Genomic DNA, 22,723 nt, shown 5'->3' on the forward strand with positions numbered 1-22,723 from the left:
ATTCCTAAAAATAACATCCTACTCTAAGGAAAATCAGAAGAAATTCCCACAGAATCATCAACAAGCTGATATATCAAGCATGCCATCTTGTATCTATTTGGAAGGGGGAGGGGAATGGAGGGGAATGGTTATGATGAAATTCACTATTCAAAGATACATTATTCCATGAAATTGTTAATTTATCTCCTCTGTTACAACTGCTGGTGAAAAATAGCAGCCAAGCAGGTGATTAAGAAAGGAAACAAGTAATACTTAAGCTTCAAGTGCAATTTATTTTATTCCAGTTTTTGCGCTACATCCTTCCCTGTGGTATTTATAAGTACCATTCTTTCTACTCAATTCTGTCTTTTAAAAACTCTGTTGAACAGTATGTGCAAAATGGGACACACCTTTAAAAATTATCTACAGAGGAACATAGTCTTTGGATTGTATTACTGTCTGTTTAAAAACATGATGTTTAAACAGGCAGAAGTTATTATAACTGCCACCTATTTTTGTAGGACCTATTGTATTATGTTTATTGCTTTGTTGCACCAAATCTGCAGAAGGAGTGCAAGTAAATCAGATTCATTACCAGAGCTGTGCTGACATCAAGTACACTGGTTTATGAAATACAGAGGTAATCGATTAGAGCAGTTAGTGGTTTGTTTTGTAATGGAGCAGATACTATACACATAAACAGACCAATATCCTCTACCCAAATATTTGCTATGCATTATTAAAGTTAGTCCCTTAAAGTAATCACAAGTGCCCACTTAAGCTATATCCACATTTTTTGTCAGAGTTCTAGGCATCCCCATTCTCTTCTGCAGTACTCTTCTGAAAAGGGATGCTACGTGTTCTGTACAACTTTGGAGGAGATGAGGTTACTCCATGGTCAGGAAAGCTCCCTTGAGATGTCAAGAAGGCTAACCTAACCTTTTGAGATCCACATAAACAAACAACTGAACATGGAGAGCCTTGAACTGAGGGACTGCTGTTTACCTAACCCCTGAACTGCAAAAGACATCAATCCCTGCCTTATTAAAGAAATGCGTACACTAACTCAGCATGTCTGCTCGAGCAGCTCTCATATTCACAGCTTCTCAGGGGTTGAAGGAAGTTCTGACGGGCTCTGTCCCATAAATAAAATCCTTCTGGCTTGCGATAGTTAAATTGTATTAAGACAGGCTTAGACAGCTCCAATTAGAAATAGTGGGTAGGGGGGTGGATTCATGTGCCCTACATAAGTTCACTTAGTGGGTTCTCCGTCCCATTTTTCCATTCCAAGACAGCTCTAATAATGGGTAAAATGAAGCTAGCTGCCTATAGCCAAACCCCAGAAATGCCTTCATAACCCATGAGCATATAGTTTTAAATATAGAGATGTGGAAGCTACATCGACACCATGGAGACTATAACAGCATTAAAAAAACAACAAATGGTCTGGTAACACTTTACAGACTAACAAAACATGTTGACACCAGACTATTTGTTGTTTTTTTTCTATAAGGGTGTGTCTAGACTACATGGCTCTATTGACAGAGCCATGTAAACTAGCTTACCCAACATAGTCAAAGAAGCAGGGATTTAAATAATCCCCGCTTCATTAAAATAAAAATGGCCACCACGCTGTGCTGACAATCAGCTGATCCAGCACAGCGCGGGAGTCTAGACACGGATCTGTCGACAAGGGAAGCCTTTGTCAACCGCTCCTTAAACCTCATTTCACTAGGCCATTTTTTTAAGTGAAGCGGGGATTATTTAAATCCCTGCTTCATTGACTATGTCGGGTAAGCTAGTTTATATGGCTCTGTCGACAGAGCCATTAGACATACCCTAGCAGACTAACTCAGCTAAAGCTCTATAACAGCATAGCTATGTTGGTATAACTCCAAAGCATGGTAGCAAAAGGAAAAAAGCATTTCAATATAATTCAATTCTGCCTTGGCTGAAATGTTTCTGTAAGTGATTTGTTTAAAGCCAAGGTAGAAAGCCACGTATCAAGCAAACAAGATCTTCTTGTGGGAAAAAAGTTGCAAATTAAGGAAATACTGACCTTTAAAAAAAAAAAAAAAAAAAAAAGTCAGTTCCCATTTGAACGCCAGAGCAACTATAATCTATGTATCTTCAGAGGAGAAGCTTGTTTGAACACTTAATAGCAATGAGCTATGAAAAACAAAATCCACACTTCATACCACCTAGCTCCCTTCTGGCAGCAGAAACTTTTGTGCTTTGGCACATTTCCAGTTCCTTAAAAATGTCCGCTCCCCTGCACTAATAGGGTTACTCTACGCATCCATTCCAATGTCTCCACGTTTATATCTCTCTTTGTATATGCTGCATCACCATTACACTAGTTTAAGAGAGAATTCATTATTCCTAATTCATAATGATTAAGAGTAGAAGAACTGGATCAAGGCTTTGCAACAACAAAAACCAAATTTTTATTTTTCTGGCAATATTTTTATTATATCTTAAATTAATATGCTGCGTGCTGTATTGATAAACAGAAAGAGAATCCATACCCCAGATTGTTACACTCTAAAAAGATAAGGCAAGTGAAGTATTCTTATTCTTAATATAGAGATGGAGAACTGAGGCAATAAAAGATTAAGTGATTTACTCAAATATATATATGAGAAATCTGTGGTAGAGCCAGGAATTGAATGAAAAGCCCTGGATGCCCACCATAAAACCTTAACCACAAGACCATTCAGAAGTGGGGGCCATGATGAAGGTGTTACAGGAGGAGGCTCAGGAAGCTACCCTGTCAATATATACTGATTCAGACTGCGCGTGCAGAGCAGTAATCTCTAACTGGCCCCACTCTGGGGGGGGGGGGAGTGGTTAGAAAAATCTCTGTTTTGTCTTTCAGACTGGTGCTAGCAGAAGAACACAAGTGACCTGGGCACCGCTATGAAGAAGCTGTTGTCGCAACTGTGTGTGTCTGTGTTTTATGTTCCATGTTGTTTTGTCTGACAGCGAACCCTATTCTCTGGCCTGTCAACATCCATGTAGTAAATGTATGGAAAAATAATTTCTGGGTAATGGCACAATGCTGGATCAATCCTATAGTGTTCAATTACACCAGCTGTTGCTTGTGCTGGGAAAAGGCATTCACCTATCACCGTAACATAACTGGCAGGCTGTCACCAGAAGCCCCATCACAATCTAAGTTGTCATTAATGACTGGATACTCTACCTCTACGGAAGGAAATTGTACGGGACCAAAAAACAAAATATATAACGTTGACTGCCTTAAGCTCACTCAGAAACAAGAAGTCAATCCACTTAGTTCTCTCCAAAATGTGGGATACTGAAGGTTATGAGGTTTGCATGGCAGCCAGGAGGGGACACTGACATTAGGATGCTAATAAGGTTTAATGAGCCTCACTTGCTTCAAATCTGGGAATCAAGGCCCAGCACCCTGACTAGTTCCTCAGGGAAACAATTGCAAATATCAGGAAACTGCACTAACATACCGTGGCAGGTGGATACCCAGGACATAGGAGAGCTGGGATCCCCAGAATGGATTAAAGAAACACAGGGAAGTAATTGTGCTAAAAGGCAACCTAAAGTTCAATTACAATATCAGTGTCTAATTAATTTTCTTGACATCCCTGTTGAAGTAGGTGAATACATATTGCAAGGCCTCTGGGTAAAATTACATTTTAAAATAATTGCCACTGAGTCTGATATGCAAAAACCAAGACGACACTCACTGAACGGTCCACATGTGGTAAAACTGGATCATAGAGAGCAAATAATTATATCACCAATACGATCTCTAAAGCAAATTGAGCTGGACCTTACTGGGTTAAATGCGTCCAAGGTCATACCTCAATGCACCCCATATGTGCAGACATTCCATAAGGGGTGGGCAGCATGGCTACAATTATGGTACATTGACAAACCCATCAGAAGAACCCCCCCCCCCCAGAGGTTTATTGGATACTGTTTTGGGTGGAACTGGGTTAGGAGTTGGAGTATTGGATGCCGCTAACATAGAAGTACTGGCAAACAAATTGAGTTGTGACAGGTGAAATACAAGAGCTCGGAAAGCCTGTTAGTGCATCCTTATCAAAATTAGGTATGGGACAACAATTATTTTCTAGAATATTGCCAGTATGGCAATAGCAAGGGGGAAAAGATTTGTTATTGTTTACAGGAACTATGGGATCAATACAAGAAAATGTATCCCTAGCATTAGCCTGTACACAGGCTCAGGAAATAAGTCAGCAATTGGTCATTCAAATAATCTGGGAAGGTATGCAAGGAAATTTGCCTTTGGAAATAAGAAAACTGTTGTGGGAAAATGTTACAGAAGAGGAGAGACAATTAATCGCCTGGTGGAAGTTGGTAAATTTTACCCTAAACAAAGATCAAATAGTTTTAAAAGCATTTGTAGTAACTGTACACCCTAGCCTAACTATTGATATTTATCCAATAGTGCCTATGGGAATTCAGCTCACAAAAAATTTGATTCTGTATTCCACTGTTCATCATTCCTGGGCATATAAGGAAAACCAACAATAGAAGACCATTGACATGTTTCCATGTGTGCCCCATGACAATTTGGGATACATGTGTGAGGATCAAAATTTACAATAAAAGGATGAATGTTTCTATGTAAAAGACAAAGGAACCCAAAGATGTATGTTTGATATATTCACTGAACAAAAATCAGCTGTTGTATATGCAGGAAAGGGATGTGTATGTGTAAGAAGTCATTGTCCAACTGTAGTAATAAGGAATTGTATTTTATGACTTACTTAGTTAACAGATGCTTTTGTAACATTACAAAGATTAAGAGTTGTGATTTTGAATACTATGTACCTGTATGGACTATAAATTACTTGAAGTTTAAACCACAACTGTATCACAATGTAACACGTGTAACCTTAGGTATGAATATGACCACAATAAGAAAACTGTTAATCCGTCCTATGCTATATTCACATTTACAGTATATTGCAAAAACAGGAGAACAAATACATGTTGAAGTACAGCATAATAATACAGAAATTACTCATGTACTTAACACTATTGCAGATGCAGGACATCACTCCTGGTGGGAAAGGCTATTAGGTTGGTCACCTTCTGCAACAGGTGTGCTAAATATAATGGTTCACCCTATTGTGGTGATCATTGGAATCCAATTGGTTTTATTAGTGAGTACTAATGGCTTGCTGGGTGAAGAGAACTGTTCAAAGAATACAGGAAGCTGGCATGCAAAGTCAAATGATGCCCTTGTTAATGGTACCGAGGAGGCAAGACCAAGCTCAGCCAGTCTGAGTATTGGACTCCTGAAATAGTAATGACCGCTTTGGTAAAAGCGTCATTAAGGAGGGGACTGTAACAATATGGCTTTTCTGTAGCCATGTTGGAAGGCCTGTGCTAGGCCTAAACCAGCCGCCTTCTGCAGCCAGATTGAAGAGTAGCAGCCATTACTGTAAGGCCTGGAGTCACATACTCACAGTTCCATCTAAATTGTATTACAAAGTGACACACCAGGCTGTGAGGAGGAGACGTTTCCCTGATAGCTCCTCCACTGTCACCAAATAAAGAAACAGATCTCAAGATAAGTGGTGTTATGCACAAATTTCTTTATTCTGTCTAGGTATCCGGTATTCACCCGGACAGTCCGGTATTTTCGCCTCCTGTCCGGTAAAAAAATTCAGAGAATACCGGACACCTAAAATGTCTGGTATTTTCTGTTTTTTTCCCCCCTGGCTAGGAGGCGAAAATGCTGGGCACCTGGCAACCCTACAAACACTCAGCGCCCGGCCTCCCCGAGCCCCCCCTCCAACTCCCAACACCCCCAGCCCCTTGACCCCAGCCCCCATGCTTACCTGGTTCCGCAAGGCTTCCAGCACAAAATGGCTGCCAACCAAGGAGAAGCAATGCTTCCCCTGGGTCTTAGTGCTCGGCCACTCCCCTGTTCCTATCCCTACACTCACTCTTAAAGGGGACTTGATGTTTTAATACTGTTTAATTTTAATTTTATTTTTTTCTTAAGTCTTGGAGTCCTTCCCCCCCCCCCCCGTGTTTTTTTTTGGGGGGGCGGGGGGATATGTTCAATATTTTTGTTTCAACCATCTGGCAACCCTAATTCTGTTTGGCAAGAAACTGCTTATCAATAGAGGATGTTGTGGAATCCTCATCCTATGAGCATTATCACTACACTTTCCTATTGTTTGACTGTGTGATCTCTGTCTGGTTTGTAACTATTTCTGTCTGCTGTATAATTAATTTTGCTAGATGTAAATCAATTAAGGTGGTGGGGTATGATTGGTTAGGTAATTTTGTTATGATTGGGTAGTAAAATTATACTAAAATAATTGGTTATGGTATTGCTAAGCAATTGCTTAGGTTTCATTATATAAACTGGGGTTCAAGAAGAAGAAAGGAAGATCATCAGACGTACTAAAGGAAGAAAAGGCCGGAAGAGGACCAGGAGGAAGGGGGAAGACCTGGAAAAGAAGAACTCACCTCTGAGACACAGCCTAAGACCAGAGAGACTGAAATTGCCTGTCTAACAGGGGAAGTCTGCCTGCCTTTATCAGGATTGGTGAGTATGACACTGTGCGCTTAGCATGTGCATTCTGCTTGTTTGGGAATTGTCAATAAATAGAGGATAAGGATACTACTGTGTGAGGCTCTTTCAAGTGGCTAAAGATCCTGCCGACCCGCAGGTTGTTACACCCTGAGCCCTAGGAATTGGGTAAGGGTGGGTGTATAAATTAATAGGGTTCCACCTTGAGCCTTAGGACCTGGGTCAAGGTGTGTGTCCCTACAGTGTGGAAGGGATAGAGAAATCTGTGCAGGCAACAATTCCTCCTTATTTACTTTCTAAAAAGACCAAACTAGATGAAAGATGAGGCAACAGGCAAAGTGATGAAGGGGATGGCAGGCATCCAGTTTGTTTGTTCAGTATTTAATATGGGTTTTATTTACTTCATTAAAAGCAATTGTTTGGGGAAGAGGTATTTGGGGTTGAGGAAAAAGATTTGAAATAATCAGGAATGATTGCTTGAGAAAGGGACTGTAGAAATAAGCAAGGCTAACTAACACCCAAAGAAAGAGGGGAGGGCAAAGGTGGGAGGTGAAGAGAAAGTTCTAACGCATGAGGTAAATGAAGCTGGATAGCTAAAAAGCTGCAGAGTGAAAGCAAATTCCTGAGATTACCTACAACGTTACTGTCCAGCAGAGTTACTATATGACCACTTACAGAACATTATAAACTCAAGAGGCAAAAAACACATTATGTTAAAATCCATTACTGTGTGCAATAAGTACTCACCTAGGGCTAGAGATCCTATGATCAAGATTATAAACTCAGACATTATATAAAGAAAATAATTTAAAATCAGGGTGGGTTGTTTATTTTATCCTTTCTTACACAATAATTGTTACTCTTGGGCTATGGTCCCTGCAGCCATTATTATAGCTGAAGCTCTGGCACTGAAGTGGGTTTTGCCCACAAAAGCTCATGTTGCTATCTATATTTTTTGTTACTCTCTAAGATGCTGCAGGACCATTTGTTGTGTTTTATTTTTTTCCAGTTACAGACTAACATGACTACCCCTCTGAGACATCTCTCTCTTTCTAAAAGTGATGAGGAGTCCTGTGGCACCTTATAGACTAACTGAAGTGTAGGAGCATAAGCTTTCGTGGGCAAAGACCCACTTCGTCACATGCATCTGACGAAGTGGGTCTTTGCCCACAAAAGCTTATGCTCCTACACTTCTGTTAGTCTATAAGGTGCCACAGGACTCCTCGTCGCTTTTGCAGATTCAGACTAACACGGCTACCCCTCTGATACTCTCTCTCTCTAGTTATAGATATATACACATCTCTCCCTCTCCCTCCCTCTCTTTATTAGTTTCTGTGGTGCCACTCATTTTTAACTATATTTATATACAGGAAATGCTTTAGTAACTTATGCATAATATTATAACACAGGACCATCCTTACAGGTCTAGCTCTGTTTATGTCTATTCTTTGCTAAGCACTGAAACTATGATGAGTTCTATGTAAGGTATTATGTATGTGATATAAATCTGACACAAGAGTACTGCTAGGAAACAAACTATTTCTTGGTCCTATACACATGGGCTGAGTCAAGGTTCCAAAGGTTAGTATCCCTGTCACATGACAGAGGTCAAAGCCCATGAAGCAGTGATTACTGTTACAGTCAATGCTTCAAACAGCTTACAATTAAAAAAACAAACAAACAAACAAACAAACAAACAAACGTGCCCTGAAGAAGTCCTAATGGCATATAACACCTAAAATGTATATGAGCCCAGACTCTAAAAAAGACATCAGAAGAAATGTTAGTGGGAAGGGAAGGTGAAATGGGAGAACAATCAAAATAAAAAAGCATAAAGGACTTTTTTACACAAAATAGAAATATTTAATTTCCAATACTCACCACAACTACCGCATGACATTTAAATTCTATAATTACTACTTCTACTTGTACATATTTATAAAACCCAGGTGTGGATGCTTGCCTTCTTATTTCGAAATAACTCTGTAGTGGAGACATGCTCTCAGAGACTAATAAAAATATATAGTAGCATTAGCTTTTGTAGGTAAAACCAACTTCATCATCTGATAAACTAGAGAAATAAAACCTAGACGGAGTTACTGTAAAGTAGCAGAAGATGAATTGGGTCCTAGAACACTTGCAAATCCTATTAACTCTAGCCCACAATGACCAGCTGCCTGTCAAGTCAATCTTTAAAATCAATGCAACACTTTTTAAGGCTCCACGCTTAGAGAGAACCTACTGCACTTCACTCATTACTGTCAAAAGGCAAGAACTTCCAGACACTAGCACAGAAAAGGAGGAGCAACATATAAAAAAAAATACATATTTGATTTCTGTTTTCAATCAAGAGAAAAGTATATAAATCCTGGCTTTGACTCAGCCAACAATACTCTCCAAGGTCAATAAATCTATATATTCAGCCCTTCAAAGGTCAACGTGTGCTTACAAGGTAGGCTAGACTCCTCCTGGCCAGGTTCTCCATGTAAATGCAATCCAGACTTCTAGCTCCTTTGTGGTCAACAGGACTTTTACATTGTCACAAAGTAATCCGCTCAAGAGAGGATCATAAAGGGAAGTGATGCTTCCCTGGCAACAATCCTCTTTCAGCCTCTGTCCATACTATACTAGCCAATTTTCACAAAGAGGAAAAGAGATTTATACTCAAAGTATCCCTTAAGGATTTTAGGTTTTGTTTGTTTTAGAGGGTAGGGGAAGGAGGACTGTGAAAGAACAAGCATAACTAATCTTCAGCTTTTAAATAAAATGCAACTTATACAGATTTCTTTGCCCTTGGGTTTCTGTGTTCTGCTCTCAACCGAAAAGCTGTTCAGCCGCACCTGACACTGACAGTGAAGGCAAACCATGAGGCTTAGTGGCTTGCAATCTTGTATTTTCTTTTAATAAAAGGGGACCAGATTGGGCAGACATGGACATAAAATGTGCTTTTCCTTTTGGCCTAAGGGAGGGAGATTATCCTATTTTCATGTAACACAAGAAAAGGATTCCAAAAGGTGGGATCCCCCACAAAAATTAAGCTCTCTGTAGCTATACTTACGTATTCTCGTGGCACCAGGCATATGTGGGTGGAACAGGAAAAGGTGTATACAAGATGTGGATATCTAATATGTTACAGGGATATCAAGATAACTTTGGACAGCCCTAGAAGAAAGCCTGACCCAGCACATTAGGATGCTCTCTACTTACTTTTCTTCCATCTTTGTTTCTAAATAGCCTTCATAAGGTTATAAATATGCACAATGTAAGATTAAGTATGAGCAATGCAGGAAACCACTTTACTCATTTGTTTATACTAATGTATATTGATTTTTCTATTATTTCAATTATATTTGTCTCTCTTTAATTAAAGGTCCTAAAGTTTTTGGGTGTTTCACTAATATCACCTTAATTAAGTAGTCATCTGAATAAAGAACCTGTCACTTAAAAGTAGTGAATGGTGCACCCCAATAAATAATTTTCTAATTGCAATAATCAATCAGGCTACAATTGCCAAAGCAAAACTACAAGAACTCCAGAACTATCAGCAATTAATAGCCTGGGAGACCTATAAAGAAACCTCCTGATTTTCTAAGTATTAAAGCAGACTGTGAAGAGCTTAAAAAAAAAATCTCAACAAACTAAGTGACTGGGCAACAAAATGGCAAATGAAATTAAATGTTGATAAATGTAAAGTAATGCACATTGGAAAATAATAATCCCAACTATACATACAATATGATGGGGACTAAGTTAGCTATAACTACTAGAGAGAGATCTTGGAGTCATTGTGGATAGTTCTCTGACAACATCCACTCAATGTGCAGTGGCAGTAAAAAACAAACAAACAAACAAACAAACAATGTTAGGAATCATTTAAAAAAAAAAGATAGAGAATATCTTATTGCCGCTATACAAAACCATGGTACACCCACATCTTGAATACTGCATACAGATGTGGTCACCTCATCTCTAAAAAGATATATTGGCATTGGAAAAGGTTCAGAAAAGGGCATAAAAATGATTAGGGGTTTGGAACGCATCCCATATGAAGAGAGATTAAAAAGACGGACTTTTCATCTTAGAGAAGAGGAGACTAAGGGGGATATGACAAAGGTCTATAAATTCGTGACTGGTATGGAAAAAGTGAATAAGGAAAAGTTATTTACTTAATCCCACAATATAAGAACTAGGAGTCACCAAATGAAATTAATAAATAGGCAGCAGGTTTAAAACAAACAAAAGGAAGTTTTTCATCACTTAGCGCAGTGTCAACCTGTGGAACTCTTTGCCAGAGGATGTTGTGAAGACTAGGACTTTAACAGGGTTAAAAAAGAGTTAGATAGATTCATGGAGGTTAGGTCCATAAATGGCTATTAGCCAGGATGGGTAGGAATGGTGCTCCTAGCCTCTGTTTTCCTGGAAATGGATGATAGGAGAGGGATTACATGAGGATTACCTGTTGTGTTCTCTCCCTCTGGGGCATCTGGCATTGGCCACTGTCGGGAGACAGGATACCGGGCTAGATCAATCTTTGGTCTGACTCAGTATGGTCGCTCTTATGTAAAGCAGTCTAGATTTTTGGTACGGTACATACTCTATTTTTCCATTATAATGTTTGCCTTAAAATTTTACATTCCTTTCTACCATGTTGACATCTCTACTTTAAACTGCTGCTGGAGTGCCATGCAGCATGAAGCAGAGTCCCAGATGGCATGCTCCTGACAGCACTGGGGCAGAGGGCAGAGTCTGGGTGATATGGAGAGCCAGCTGCCCCAGCACCACCCTTTCCACCTGAGGCTCTATCCCCTTCATGAGCATGGAGCCCCCTCCCAACCTCCACCTTGCCTAGGGGCCTGGTGAGTCTGTCGGCTTGCCTGTTGGTATGCAAGAGACAAGAGCAGAATGAGACCAAGAATCTTGCAACATCTAGCTTTGCACACCAGAATGTAAGGTCTCCAGGACAAAGATCATCAGCTAGTTTGTATCACTTTTCACATTATCCTCTAACAATACGATAGCATCACAGATAAAATTCTAGATATATATTCTATACTCTGAGCCAAGCACATAAGATCAGTGAATAGAGTGGTTATAAGTTAGACTAACTTTTCATGCTTTTAGGTGGTACAATGCTTCTACCAAATGTATGGCTACAGATGTGGAATATATTAGCTCTTTCATATATGCCAATACTTGGAACTGGAAGATTAAAAACTACTTGTGAAAGAAAGGCTTGCTAACAAATAAATTTGGTTTTGTCTTCATCTGCTGTAAGAAAAGAGGAACACAATCACTGTGAATTGATACAAAAATATCGAAGAAAAAAGCCTGATATTTCGATTTGCTTGTTTGTGTCTTCCTATGAAAAGTATGCATTTTATATATGTAAATCCACTTGACGCACAGAAGTATGCTGAACTCTTGTGAATTTATTGGATATGCACTGCTTCTTTTGCATTAAAAAACAATGTAGCTTTTTAACAACACTTATGCCTAGTAATTTCTACTGCAATGAGAAGAGAGCTGCAGTCAAATGTGGCATAGAGCAAGAAAAAGGATAAATCCTTTCCTAACAATTAGCTGATTAAGGCTGAGTCAGAAATGAGAATGAACTATGCATGTGATATCAAGTGTGCTCAAATTAGATTTGAAAAAGCCACCCAGTTTAAAGACTATTACATATGACAGTAACTTTATACCAAGCCAGAAACAATGGAAAAGGCACGTCCACAGCTAATCTTCTAACTGCTGACCTGAGCCACACCATCTTACATTATGATCTCATAAAGGGCAGAGAATGAAAGTCAGTATGTGGATACAAAACCTCTAAAAAAAAACACAACAAAACCCACAAAAGACCACAATAAACAATGTCCCCTCTAATCTTTTCCATCCATGTGAGGATTTTTTTTTGCCCATGTAGAGAATACACTTTTATGTGCACCAAGGCACATGCTAATGTGCATCATCAATAGAAACAAAACCTAACTGGGCACTCTATTAATCAGTTGGGGGGCATCTGAATCTCTCTTGAGCTGCCACACAAGCCCACAGCTTACAGAGAATATTAGCAATAAATTATTCTATTGATTCACATTCCTTTGAATTGCTCATTGATCCCACAACCCATCTAGGTGCCATTATAACTGTACTGTTAGAACTACTGTCTTGTAGAGCAGGCCTGGGCAGAATACAGCCCACGGGCCGGATCTGGATTGCTAAGCCACCGGATCCAGCCTGCGGACGCTGCAGGGAGGCCCAGGCAGAATCCCCGCTTGCCTCAACCCACCCACATGCTGCTCCTTCCCCCAGCACAATCCCATTGGCCAGTTTCTGGCCAAAAACCAGCCAATGGGAGCTGCCTGTTTAATAACAGGCAGCCCTGGAACACAAAGGGCTCCAGAGCACATGGTTGCTACCTGTGTGGGGGCAGGATAGGCAACAGTGGCCGCACAGCTTCACAGGTGATTAATCAGCCCTGCCCACTCAACAGCTATGGGCTCTGTGCACAGAGCTGACTGGGAAGTGATATGAGTACAGGAGGGGGTCAGAGGATTTGGATATGTGGAATAGGGGGCAGGAGTGGGGTACAGAAGGTTGGGGAAGGGAGGACCTGGGGTGCCAGAAGCAGGCTCTGACTAGGAGACTTACCAGCCAGAAGCCGTTCCTGAATCAGCCTCCCTGCCTGCCAGTGTTTCCTCTAAGCTGCCCCGCAGCACAGCTTCTCAGGTGATTAATCAGCCCTGCCCAGTCATCTGCTCAGGGCTCTGTGCACAGAGCTGATTGACTGGGCAGAGCTGATTAATCACCTGAGAAGCTGTGCTGCCGGGCAGCTTAGAGGAAACACTGGCAGGCAGGGAGGCTGATTCAGGAACGGCTTCTGGCTGGTAAATTTCCTAGTCAGAGCCTGCTTCTGGCACCCCAGGTCCTCCCTTCCCCAACTCTGTCCCCCACTCCTGCCCCCTATTCCACATACCCAAATCCTCTGACCCCCTCCTGTACTCATATCCCCTCCCAGATTCGCCACCCAAATGCCCTGCCCCAGATCAGTCCCCTCCTGCCCTAGCTCACAACCCAAATCCTTGCAACCCCTCCCATAACTCAATTCCCTGCCTTAGGTCACAATCCAACCCCCTGCACTCCAATCCAGTGCCCCAGGTCACAACTGCCTCCTTCACTCAAACTCCCTTCTATACCCAACCTCCATCCAAGGCCCCATACCTCCTTCATTAATATCATGGAAGAGTGTGGCCCTCAACCACTTTCCAAATTCTTGAAGTCCCCCCCCCACCCTCATTCAAAAATTACTGCTCACCTCTGCTCTAGAGGATATGAGTACAAGGTCATTAAAGATTCAGTGGCATTTTCCTAAAGTAGTGCAAGTGGTCAAATGCTTTCTGCCAAATTTGTTCATAAGTCTCAAAAATACTAAATTCTTCACTGAAGTGTACTGTTTCTGTGCACTGCTAGAACAGTTGTCATGTGTCACTCCCTTAATGAGATGCACTTCAGTGGAAATTCTCACTACACATAGTGCATAGTTTGCAAAGCACTCTGGGATAATGTTGCCTTTATAATGTTGTTTTTCAGAAGCCCATTAAATGTATCTTATAGAAAAGCCCTGAACATATTGCACTTTTTATGCATTTGAAGGGCATAGTATGATGGTTTGGAAAAATATAAGTGCCGTGTAGTAGATTAGCATCTCCTATCATTTCTTCCACAGTTAAAGCATTACATTAACCTGCTGCAAAATCCATCCCAACAGAATAAAAAACATCTGCCAGCAAATGCATATCTATTTTTGCTTTAGATGCCATTACCACCACTCCAACAGGTATGCCATATCTTGCCATTCTGGGAATAAATTTTGCCCTGATATAATCACAGAAATCAGAGATGGAAAAGCCTGTTTAAGACTGCATTGTTCTTATCCCTCCCAACAGCCTGGTTAATACTTCTAGAGCGTACACAAACATTTGGTCTAATCTATATTTGAGCAACTTTAGCAATGGAACTTCTACCACTTCACCTGCTGAGATGATTCCACAATTCCATAAATCTATGTTAAGAAACTTTTATCGATAGTCGAGCTTCATTTTCTTCATTTCATACTATTATTTTTAGTTCTATCTCCTTGGACCACCCGAAAAGATTCCTCTCCAACTTCAGTGTTAATGCTCTTCAAATATTTGTAGCTAATCATACCTCCCACACATCATCATTTAGCCAAGTTCTGTGTCTTTCTTTTCATCTTCTTTCTCTCATAAATCAATCCCTCCATTTCCTTAATAGTTTTTGTTGCTCTTGTGAATTCTATCCAATTTTCTGACATTTTTCCAGGACTGAAACACTCTCAAGTGCAAGCAGTATTCTAGGTATGGTCTTATCTAGAGAAAGGCCACAAATCCTCTTTGTTATTTATACAGTGACTTTAATCCACAGACCTGAAAGTGCTTCACCTAAGTAGATAATTACCAGGGAGGGAGACTAAGGTACAAAGAAAGAAAGTATCTTGGCCAGTGTTGTACATAAAGTCACTGGTAGAATCAGAAGGCAAACAAATGAGAAGGTGAACAGGTTCTCTGATTCCCAATGACCACATAAAACTGGACAAAACTGCCCATCTCACTCGATTTTTTTTCCAGAAAATTGAGCTACCAACTTCTCCGAGCTATAGCTGAGGTTTAACAACAAATCTCTGCACCACAAAACCAATCCAAAATTATCATAGGTCAACTACCCAACCAATCTTCTCATTTCTACAAATTACAATCCAGCAGTCCAGACTAGTTTTAACCAATACAAAACTAACTGTTCCGCATATTAGTTTGAAGCAGTTTTCATCATTTTGTTTGGTTTTGAGTCCGATGTCTTTGTTAAGGAATCCTCAGTAAACTAACTAAAGAACTTCAGAAAGCTTGAGAGATTCTTTATGGAAGGAATCTATAGGAGAAAGCCTTCAGCCTGGCTTTCCCTTGCAGACTCTAAGGGAAGAATCTGACCAGTTAAATTTAATACAAATTCCTGAAAAACCCATAAACAGGATGCAGCCACATTAAAAAAGTAACACTGACCTAACAAAGGAATGTGAACTGCAGATGACTTAAACAGCATCGTATCCCCTATTCTTCCCTCTGCTGGAAACTCTTGAAGGAACCAAAAGTTTCCAATTCATCCATTTGCTTTCCATTACACATACTTTTCACCTATAGGACAGTCTTGCTTTGGTCACTGCCCCTTCTTTCTGGACTGCAAACCCTCCAAGCTTACTTCAGGATAAAGAAAAAATAGCTATAGTTTTCTCCTTTGTCTTGTAAAATATTGAATTCTAACATGATCGCAACACAAAGACTCACTGGAAGAACAAGAACTGAGAGGGATTCTCTGTTTTATGATCTGATCTCCTGTTCAACTTCAGAAATGATCAGTGTGACTTAACTGTAAGCACCCTGGAGCAGAGACTATTTCTTCCTACTTTTGTTCAGATTTGAGCACGCTGTTAATACACAATAGATAATTATGTTTGCAAAAATGGGGAACACAGGGTAGTTGTCATTTCTCACACTCTTCCTAAAGAATGGCAAAGGCCTACTTGGAAAAGGGAATCTATTAGGCTCCATCCTGTCCTATGTGAGACTTGCTTTTTCCATCAAGAGTTTAATCAAGATAGACAAATTTTTCTGTTATCTCATACACATAATCAACACTGACAACACTTAACAGTGCTCACTAAATTTGAATGGCTGAATTCATCTCTACAGCTAAGTTTACACTAGTGCTTTACTGCTCTGTAACTTCCTGTCTCAGGATGTGAAAAAACACCCCTCCCCATGAGCACAGCAATTTAAAACACTAACGCATCAGTGAGAGCCAGGCTACAGCACTGAGAGCTGTACTCCCAGAACTGTTCGCTACTCCCCTCATGGAGGTGGTTTACACAGAGTGCTAGAAGAACTCTCTCCTACTGTTATTGCAGTGGCCACAGTTGCACTGTGAACTTTTCAGTGTAGACAAAGCCTACCTTTCCTGGCAGCTGTGCATTGCTTGAAGATTCTCCTGTGTTGTGGCTATTTTCTATTTATTTTTTGTTTTACAGCAATTTTAAGAGCATTTGGAGCTAGTGAAGGATATGCATCAGCATTTGTATTAGAGGTTGAGTACTGAACTCATTCCCATGTGAGCAGCTGATCCATCCACCACTCAGTCTTTCCTTTGGTTTAAAAGAAAGGCTACTGAAAAAAGGCATCAGAGCAGTGTTATTCACAAATACTTTGCCTTGGTTTTCATCTAGAGCTCTTTTTAATGGAAAGATCTATTCACGCATTCTTTTATCTTAAACAAACCCATGCTTGCAGCACTATTTTTGCCTAAAACCCAATGCTATGATTTAGCAGGGTTTCAAATTCAAAAAAGGGCAAAGTAAATGCATCTACCACCATGGCAAATCATTTTAAAGTCTTCATTGTGTCTGCCAACTAAGCTCTCAGACCCACTGGCAGAGTTTGCCAACTGGCAGCTAAACTGGAATTAAGAGCGTCTGCTACATTACCCCACTGAAGACACAAACAGGGAGCATTTTAGTTTAGTCACCACATTAATTAGGTAAGACAAAAGGATGAAGTCTCCCAAATTCCAACCACATAAGAGCTGCATTAAACTGGAACTAGCTATAAGTTGAGGGGGAGAGTGGTCAGTGTTGAAAGACGGACTGGGAATCAGGAGACTTCAAGTCTTTTCCCAGATCTCCTGTGTCCCTGTGCAATGTCACTTAACTCCATGCGTTAAACCAGGTCTACACTGGGGGAGAAAGTCGAACTAAGATACGCAACTCCTGCTACGTGAATAGCATAGCTCAAGTCAACCTACACGTAGCTCAACTTACTACAGCTTCCCCTCTGCAGAAGGTCAAAGAGAGAAACTCTCCCATTGACTTTCCTTACTCCTGCAACCACATAGAGTACTGGATTTGACAAGGGTGCCATCAGCGGTCGATTTAAGAGTGTCCTTACTAGACCCACTAAATTGAATCCCTGGAAGATTGATCTCTGGAGTATTGATCTCTGGATAAGTATAGACAAGGCCTCAGTTTCCCCATTTGTATAACAGAAGTAAGCAATACTAATAAGGACTAACTAGTTTACATTCTCAAAAGACTCTGACATCTTTGGATTGTCAACTGGCCACTAAACTGGAATTGAGTGTCTTCTAAATTGGAATTAAGAGAGCCTTCTGACACTACATAATTGAAAAATATTCCTATTATTAAGTTGCTCTCATTTTGCAATTTGATTTTTAAATACCACTCCTATTGATGTAATGACTTTTGTTATAGTAGTATGCTTGCAAATGAGAAAAGCAAAATATCAGTGACAACACAAATAAGCCATAATGCCAACCATCTAATATCCTGTGATGTTAAAGGCAAAAACCCCTTGGTAGTGACTTACCAAGGTCTAAAACAACTGTAGCATAAAATATTATAAAAGCAAAAGATGCAAAAGCAGTTTCAGAAGGTACAGATACACTCAAGAACCCTTCAATCCACTTATCAAAGTTCATGTTTCAAAGAATGTTACAGAATAATACACACAATATGGAGCATGATTAAGGAATCTATATCCTTCATGTATTGTACAGTATTTCATAAATAACTACAAGTAAAAATTAATGAGGAGACACTCTTGCTAACTTGTTTTAATTCCACATCAATAATCTTTTACTCCTCATGGTGCTGTTGGAAACTTTACACTGAAATCTACACACTTCAAAAGTACGTTCCATGGTGCTGAGCTCTAAAAGGGAAGAGCCTTCAAGCCCCAAGTCTGCTGATAAATGCCAGGGGTGGCTCCACCACATAGCATTTAAAAATGTTATGGCCTCTGCCACTTAACTACAGGCAGATCTGACTGCTGAGAAACAAGAACACACCAACTGCTGATAGATCTGGATCTGAATGGATGCTGCAACTAGCTGGCTCTCTTTTGTGAAAAATCAGGATCAGTCCTCATTTGGACAATGTTTTGAAGTCGTCCACACCTGAGATGTTAAAAGAGTAAATTCTAGCGCTTAAATGATTAACCACTGAACTTAGGTCCTGACATGGCCATGAGGACCCACCATCAGTCCCACCACCACTGCAGGGGCCTGCCATCCAGCCTGCTGTCCCCTTCGCAGCCAGGGTGCTCTGGCCCAGTACAGTTGGATACAATGGAGTTGACCATCAAGAGAAAATTAACTGATAAGCATACCACTAAACCTCGTGCCAAGTTGAGATTTCTGATAACTGAAGGGAAGAGCGCTTACCTGGAATTCGGATTTTAAATTTGCCACTCTGCCCAAAGCCACCCTCTATTATTCCATCCTCTCCTGTAGACAGTTTGACTTTTAGCCCTACAAAAATCTGGATGTTGGTCTCCTTCTTAAACAATGAACGACCAATCACATTGTAATCATCCAGCACCTGTAAAAGAAAATAAATATATCTATTTTATATATGACACACACATGTGAGTCTAAATCATAGAGTAACTAGAACAATTATATACATATGGAACACATTATAATTTGATGTGCTTTAAAGCTTTCATCAGCATGAACCTAGGATGGCCACAACTTTCAAATGGCATGCAACATACATAAATACTTACTCTAAGGGTACGTCTAGACTACATGCCTCTGTCGCCAGAGTCATGTAGATTAGGCTACCAGACATAGGAAAATGAAGCGGCGATTTAAATAATCGCCGCTTCATTTAAATTTACATGGCTGCGGCGCTGAGCCGACAAACAGCTGATCAGCTGTTTGTCGGCTCAGCGGAATAGTCTGGACGCGCGGGTGTCGACATCAAAGGTATTTGTCGACCACCCAGGTATACCTCATCCCAGGAGGCATACCTGGGTGGTCGACAAATACCTTTGATGTCGGCAGGGGAGCGTCCAGACTATCGCGCTGAGCCGACAAACAGCTGATCAGCTTTGTTTGTCGGCTCAGCGCGGCAGCCATGTAAATTTAAATGAAGCGGCAATTATTTAAATCGCCGCTTCATTTTCCTATGCCTGGTAGCCTAATCTACATGCCTCTGGCGACAGAGGCATGTAGTCTAGACGTACCCTGAGTGAGCACAAGACTGATAAACAGGAACAAAGGAGTTTTAAACCCAACTCTTTTCCAAAAGTGTAAGGGAACCTCTGCGAGTTTCTTACAGACTTCCCTACAGTAAAAATAGGGGGAATAATACTCATGAGCCTCACATAAGTTATGTGAAGAATAATTAGCATCTTTCTCATGTGTCTAGTTAGGCAAAAGGACAGCTAAGTTTTCTATTGTTTATAAAAAATGCGCAAACTTAACAGAAAATCCCAGCTGAAAAAAATATCTAGAGTTCTTCAATACTGTAGTACCAGCCTTTGGTGTATGAAGTACTTTAGAATCATTTCAGTGGAGTGAAAGAAGTTTTTGAACTAAGGATATGAACAACTAGTTGACTATCCAATAAGCAAATGCTTATTGGATAGCTGACACACTAGTCAACTAGTCGCTTCCCTCCCTCTTGCTGCCTCTATCAGAAAGAGGAAGCGGGGTGGGGGGGGGGAGAAGAGAGGAGAGAAAGGGATGCTTCAAAGCGGCAGCACTGCATGGACCCCTGTGCTCCACACAGCGCTGCCACTTTGAAATCCCCCATTGACCCCGGGCTCAAAGCTGCACTGCCGCTCTGAAACGCCATGGGGAGCACGGGGCCAGCAGGGGATTGCTTAAGTCCCCTCTGTCCCCATGACCCCCACAGCACTTCAAAGGCAGAGGTGCCCTTATCGACTTATCGAACAGTCAATGCAAATTGCATCACCTATTCGATTAGCCCATTAATCTCAATTTAACATCCCTATTCTAAAACTAGGTATTTCAAAGGTGTCCACCACTAAACTACCTAAGGTACTTTTCACCCTTTCATTTTGAATACAGAAGGTATCTCCTGCCTCAGTGTAGAGCTTTCCATACACCAACTGTTTCATTGTAATTGGCTATAAAAGGGAAGGCAGATCAGGTTTTTAAAAAAAACCCCTAAAATAACGACTTTACTGCATTTTAAGAATGCGCCGTTATATTTCATTTAATTATTTATATAATTGAATTATAGGGTGAACATCATGGCAGCATGGTTTAGTTTTGACTCATTCAGTCTGGCACGGATGTCGGAACAGTTCAGAATAATCTCTCTTTGAGCAACTGTTAGAGGCACTGTAATATAGTGCTGTTAAAGGGAATGGAGTGATAACCTACAACTAATATATGGATAATAGAAAAAACCTAACAATTCTGAAACTATCATTTGCTTATTACAACTGTCATTAAATAGATTTACCCTTTTGAAATAAGTCTACTTAAGTCCCACTCTTGCCCTCACCTAAGTGATAAGTTTGCAAGATAGGATATCAAGATTGTAAGCACTGAGGCAAGGACTCAGTTTTCTAGATTTTCACAGTGCCAAGCAACAATATTTAATACTCCTCCTTCTTCTAGTTATTACAAATATTCTGCAGCTGGCAAACCTCTTTTATGACATGTCACTAAAGTACTACAAAAACTAAATACCACAACATCTGTTCAAGATAGAAAAGCAATACTCTCATTTTACAAGCAAAAACTGAGGCACATAGTGTAGGGTTGCCAGATGGTTGAAACAAAAATATCGAACCCCCCCCCCCCGCCTAAAAAAAACCCACCGGGGGGGGAAGGGGGTGAAGGACTCCAAGACTTAAGAAAAAAATAAAATTAAAATAAAACAGCATTAAAACAGCAAGTCCCCTTTAAGAGTGAGTGCAGGGATAGGAACAGGGGAGAGGTTGAGTACTAAGACCCAGGGGCCTTGGTCGGCAGCCATTTTGTGCTGGCAGCTTTGCGGAACCAGGTAAGCATAGGGGCTAGGATTGGGGGGTTGGGAACCAGGGGTATGGGGGGCTCGGGGAGGCCGGGCGCCGTGTTTGTAGGGTTGCCAGGTGCCCGGCATTTTTGCCTCATAGCCAGGGGAAAAAAATCAGAAGATGCTGGACATTTTAGGTGTCCGGTATTCTCTGAATTATTTTTACCGGACAGGAGGCGAAAATACCGGACTGTCCAGGCAAATACCGGACACCTGGCAAGTCTATATGACATAGCGGCCAGCAACTAGCTTAAAATCACATAGGTGGCAAAATTTAGAAGAATATCCATTAAGGTCCTGACTCTCGGTCCTTCACATTAGACAGAGATTAGAAGAAATTAACTTCTTATTGATTTGTCCTTGAAGACGACAGATTTGTGAGAAGATGCCCAACAAGGTAAAAAGAATGCTGACTGTACAATACAATATACAAGGAAAACAACACATCCACTTTTAAATATATTTGCTTAAAAACAAATGATCATTTTTCAAGTCCTGGATAAATTTCTGTTAAAATAAAAACATTAAGAGTTTATTTTACAGCCCTTTTTCTCTTTAAGAAGATACAGAAACGCATGTTTTCTCCCACTGAAACTCAACACTTCCAATTACTTTAACAGCAATTTAGCTCCAATCACTGGATTTCACATTAATCCCCTTTGAGTTCTCAGAATATCTACTATGGCAATCACTTTGCCTATTAGCTGAATAGCCTTTTGAGATCTCTCTCTCTCTCTCTTTATGAAATATTAACTTAAAAAGCCAAACACTGAAAAGACAGTAAGGGATATGTAGTCTGTTCTAAAGCAGCAGCAAGGGGCCTAGCAATAAGGGCAGACTAATTTTATTAACTTCAGGGAAACTTCAAAAAGCTTTAGGGCTTTAATGCCAGACAGAGACGACCCCAAAAGTCAGTTTAAGTGCTGCATAAACAAAGGATTAGAGCAAGAAAAAGCTGAAGGCTCCTTGCATTTCTTGTTTATATTGTCATATGACCTAGTGGTAGTGGGAGAGGGCTGCCTCTCTAACTTTAATCCCCCATGGTGTACAGTGGCGTTTCAGTTCACTGACCTACATTACGATAATATTTTTTTAAAATTTATGGGCAGAGGTGTAGCATCAAACTCACTTAAGGATGTTTCTGGCTGCTATATTCTCCCTCTCTTGCTTCAGTTAGATCAGCAGCTTAGAAAGGGATTTCAAGTTCAAAGGGAATGTCTCTGCTACTCTTGTTTTATGGCTTAAACCATGGGACACAATAGCAT

The 22,723-nt window shown here is 40.5% G+C and overlaps 1 protein-coding gene and 1 pseudogene across 4 annotated transcripts in view; one reads left to right on the forward strand and one right to left on the reverse strand.

Annotated features, from left to right (window-relative positions):
* Positions 1 to 22,723, reverse strand: part of EEFSEC (eukaryotic elongation factor, selenocysteine-tRNA specific) — a 199,124-nt gene that overhangs the window by 38,115 nt on the left and 138,286 nt on the right. For 3 of the 4 annotated variants that reach the window (XM_006120222.5, XM_025183148.3, XM_075938810.2), the window contains exon 6: positions 18,845 to 19,001. The exons of the other annotated variant lie outside the window; for it this stretch is intronic. In XM_006120222.5, coding sequence (XP_006120284.3) covers positions 18,845 to 19,001 — 157 coding nt within the window. The remainder of the gene's footprint in view (positions 1 to 18,844; positions 19,002 to 22,723) is intronic. 4 annotated transcript variants of the gene reach the window in all.
* LOC142830996 (uncharacterized) lies at positions 3,350 to 5,297 on the forward strand (annotated as a pseudogene).

The sequence above is a fragment of the Pelodiscus sinensis genome, chromosome 11 (assembly GCF_052426305.1).
Source record: "Pelodiscus sinensis isolate ZL-2025 chromosome 11, ASM5242630v1, whole genome shotgun sequence".
In the NCBI taxonomy this organism is placed as follows: Eukaryota; Metazoa; Chordata; order Testudines; family Trionychidae; genus Pelodiscus; species Pelodiscus sinensis.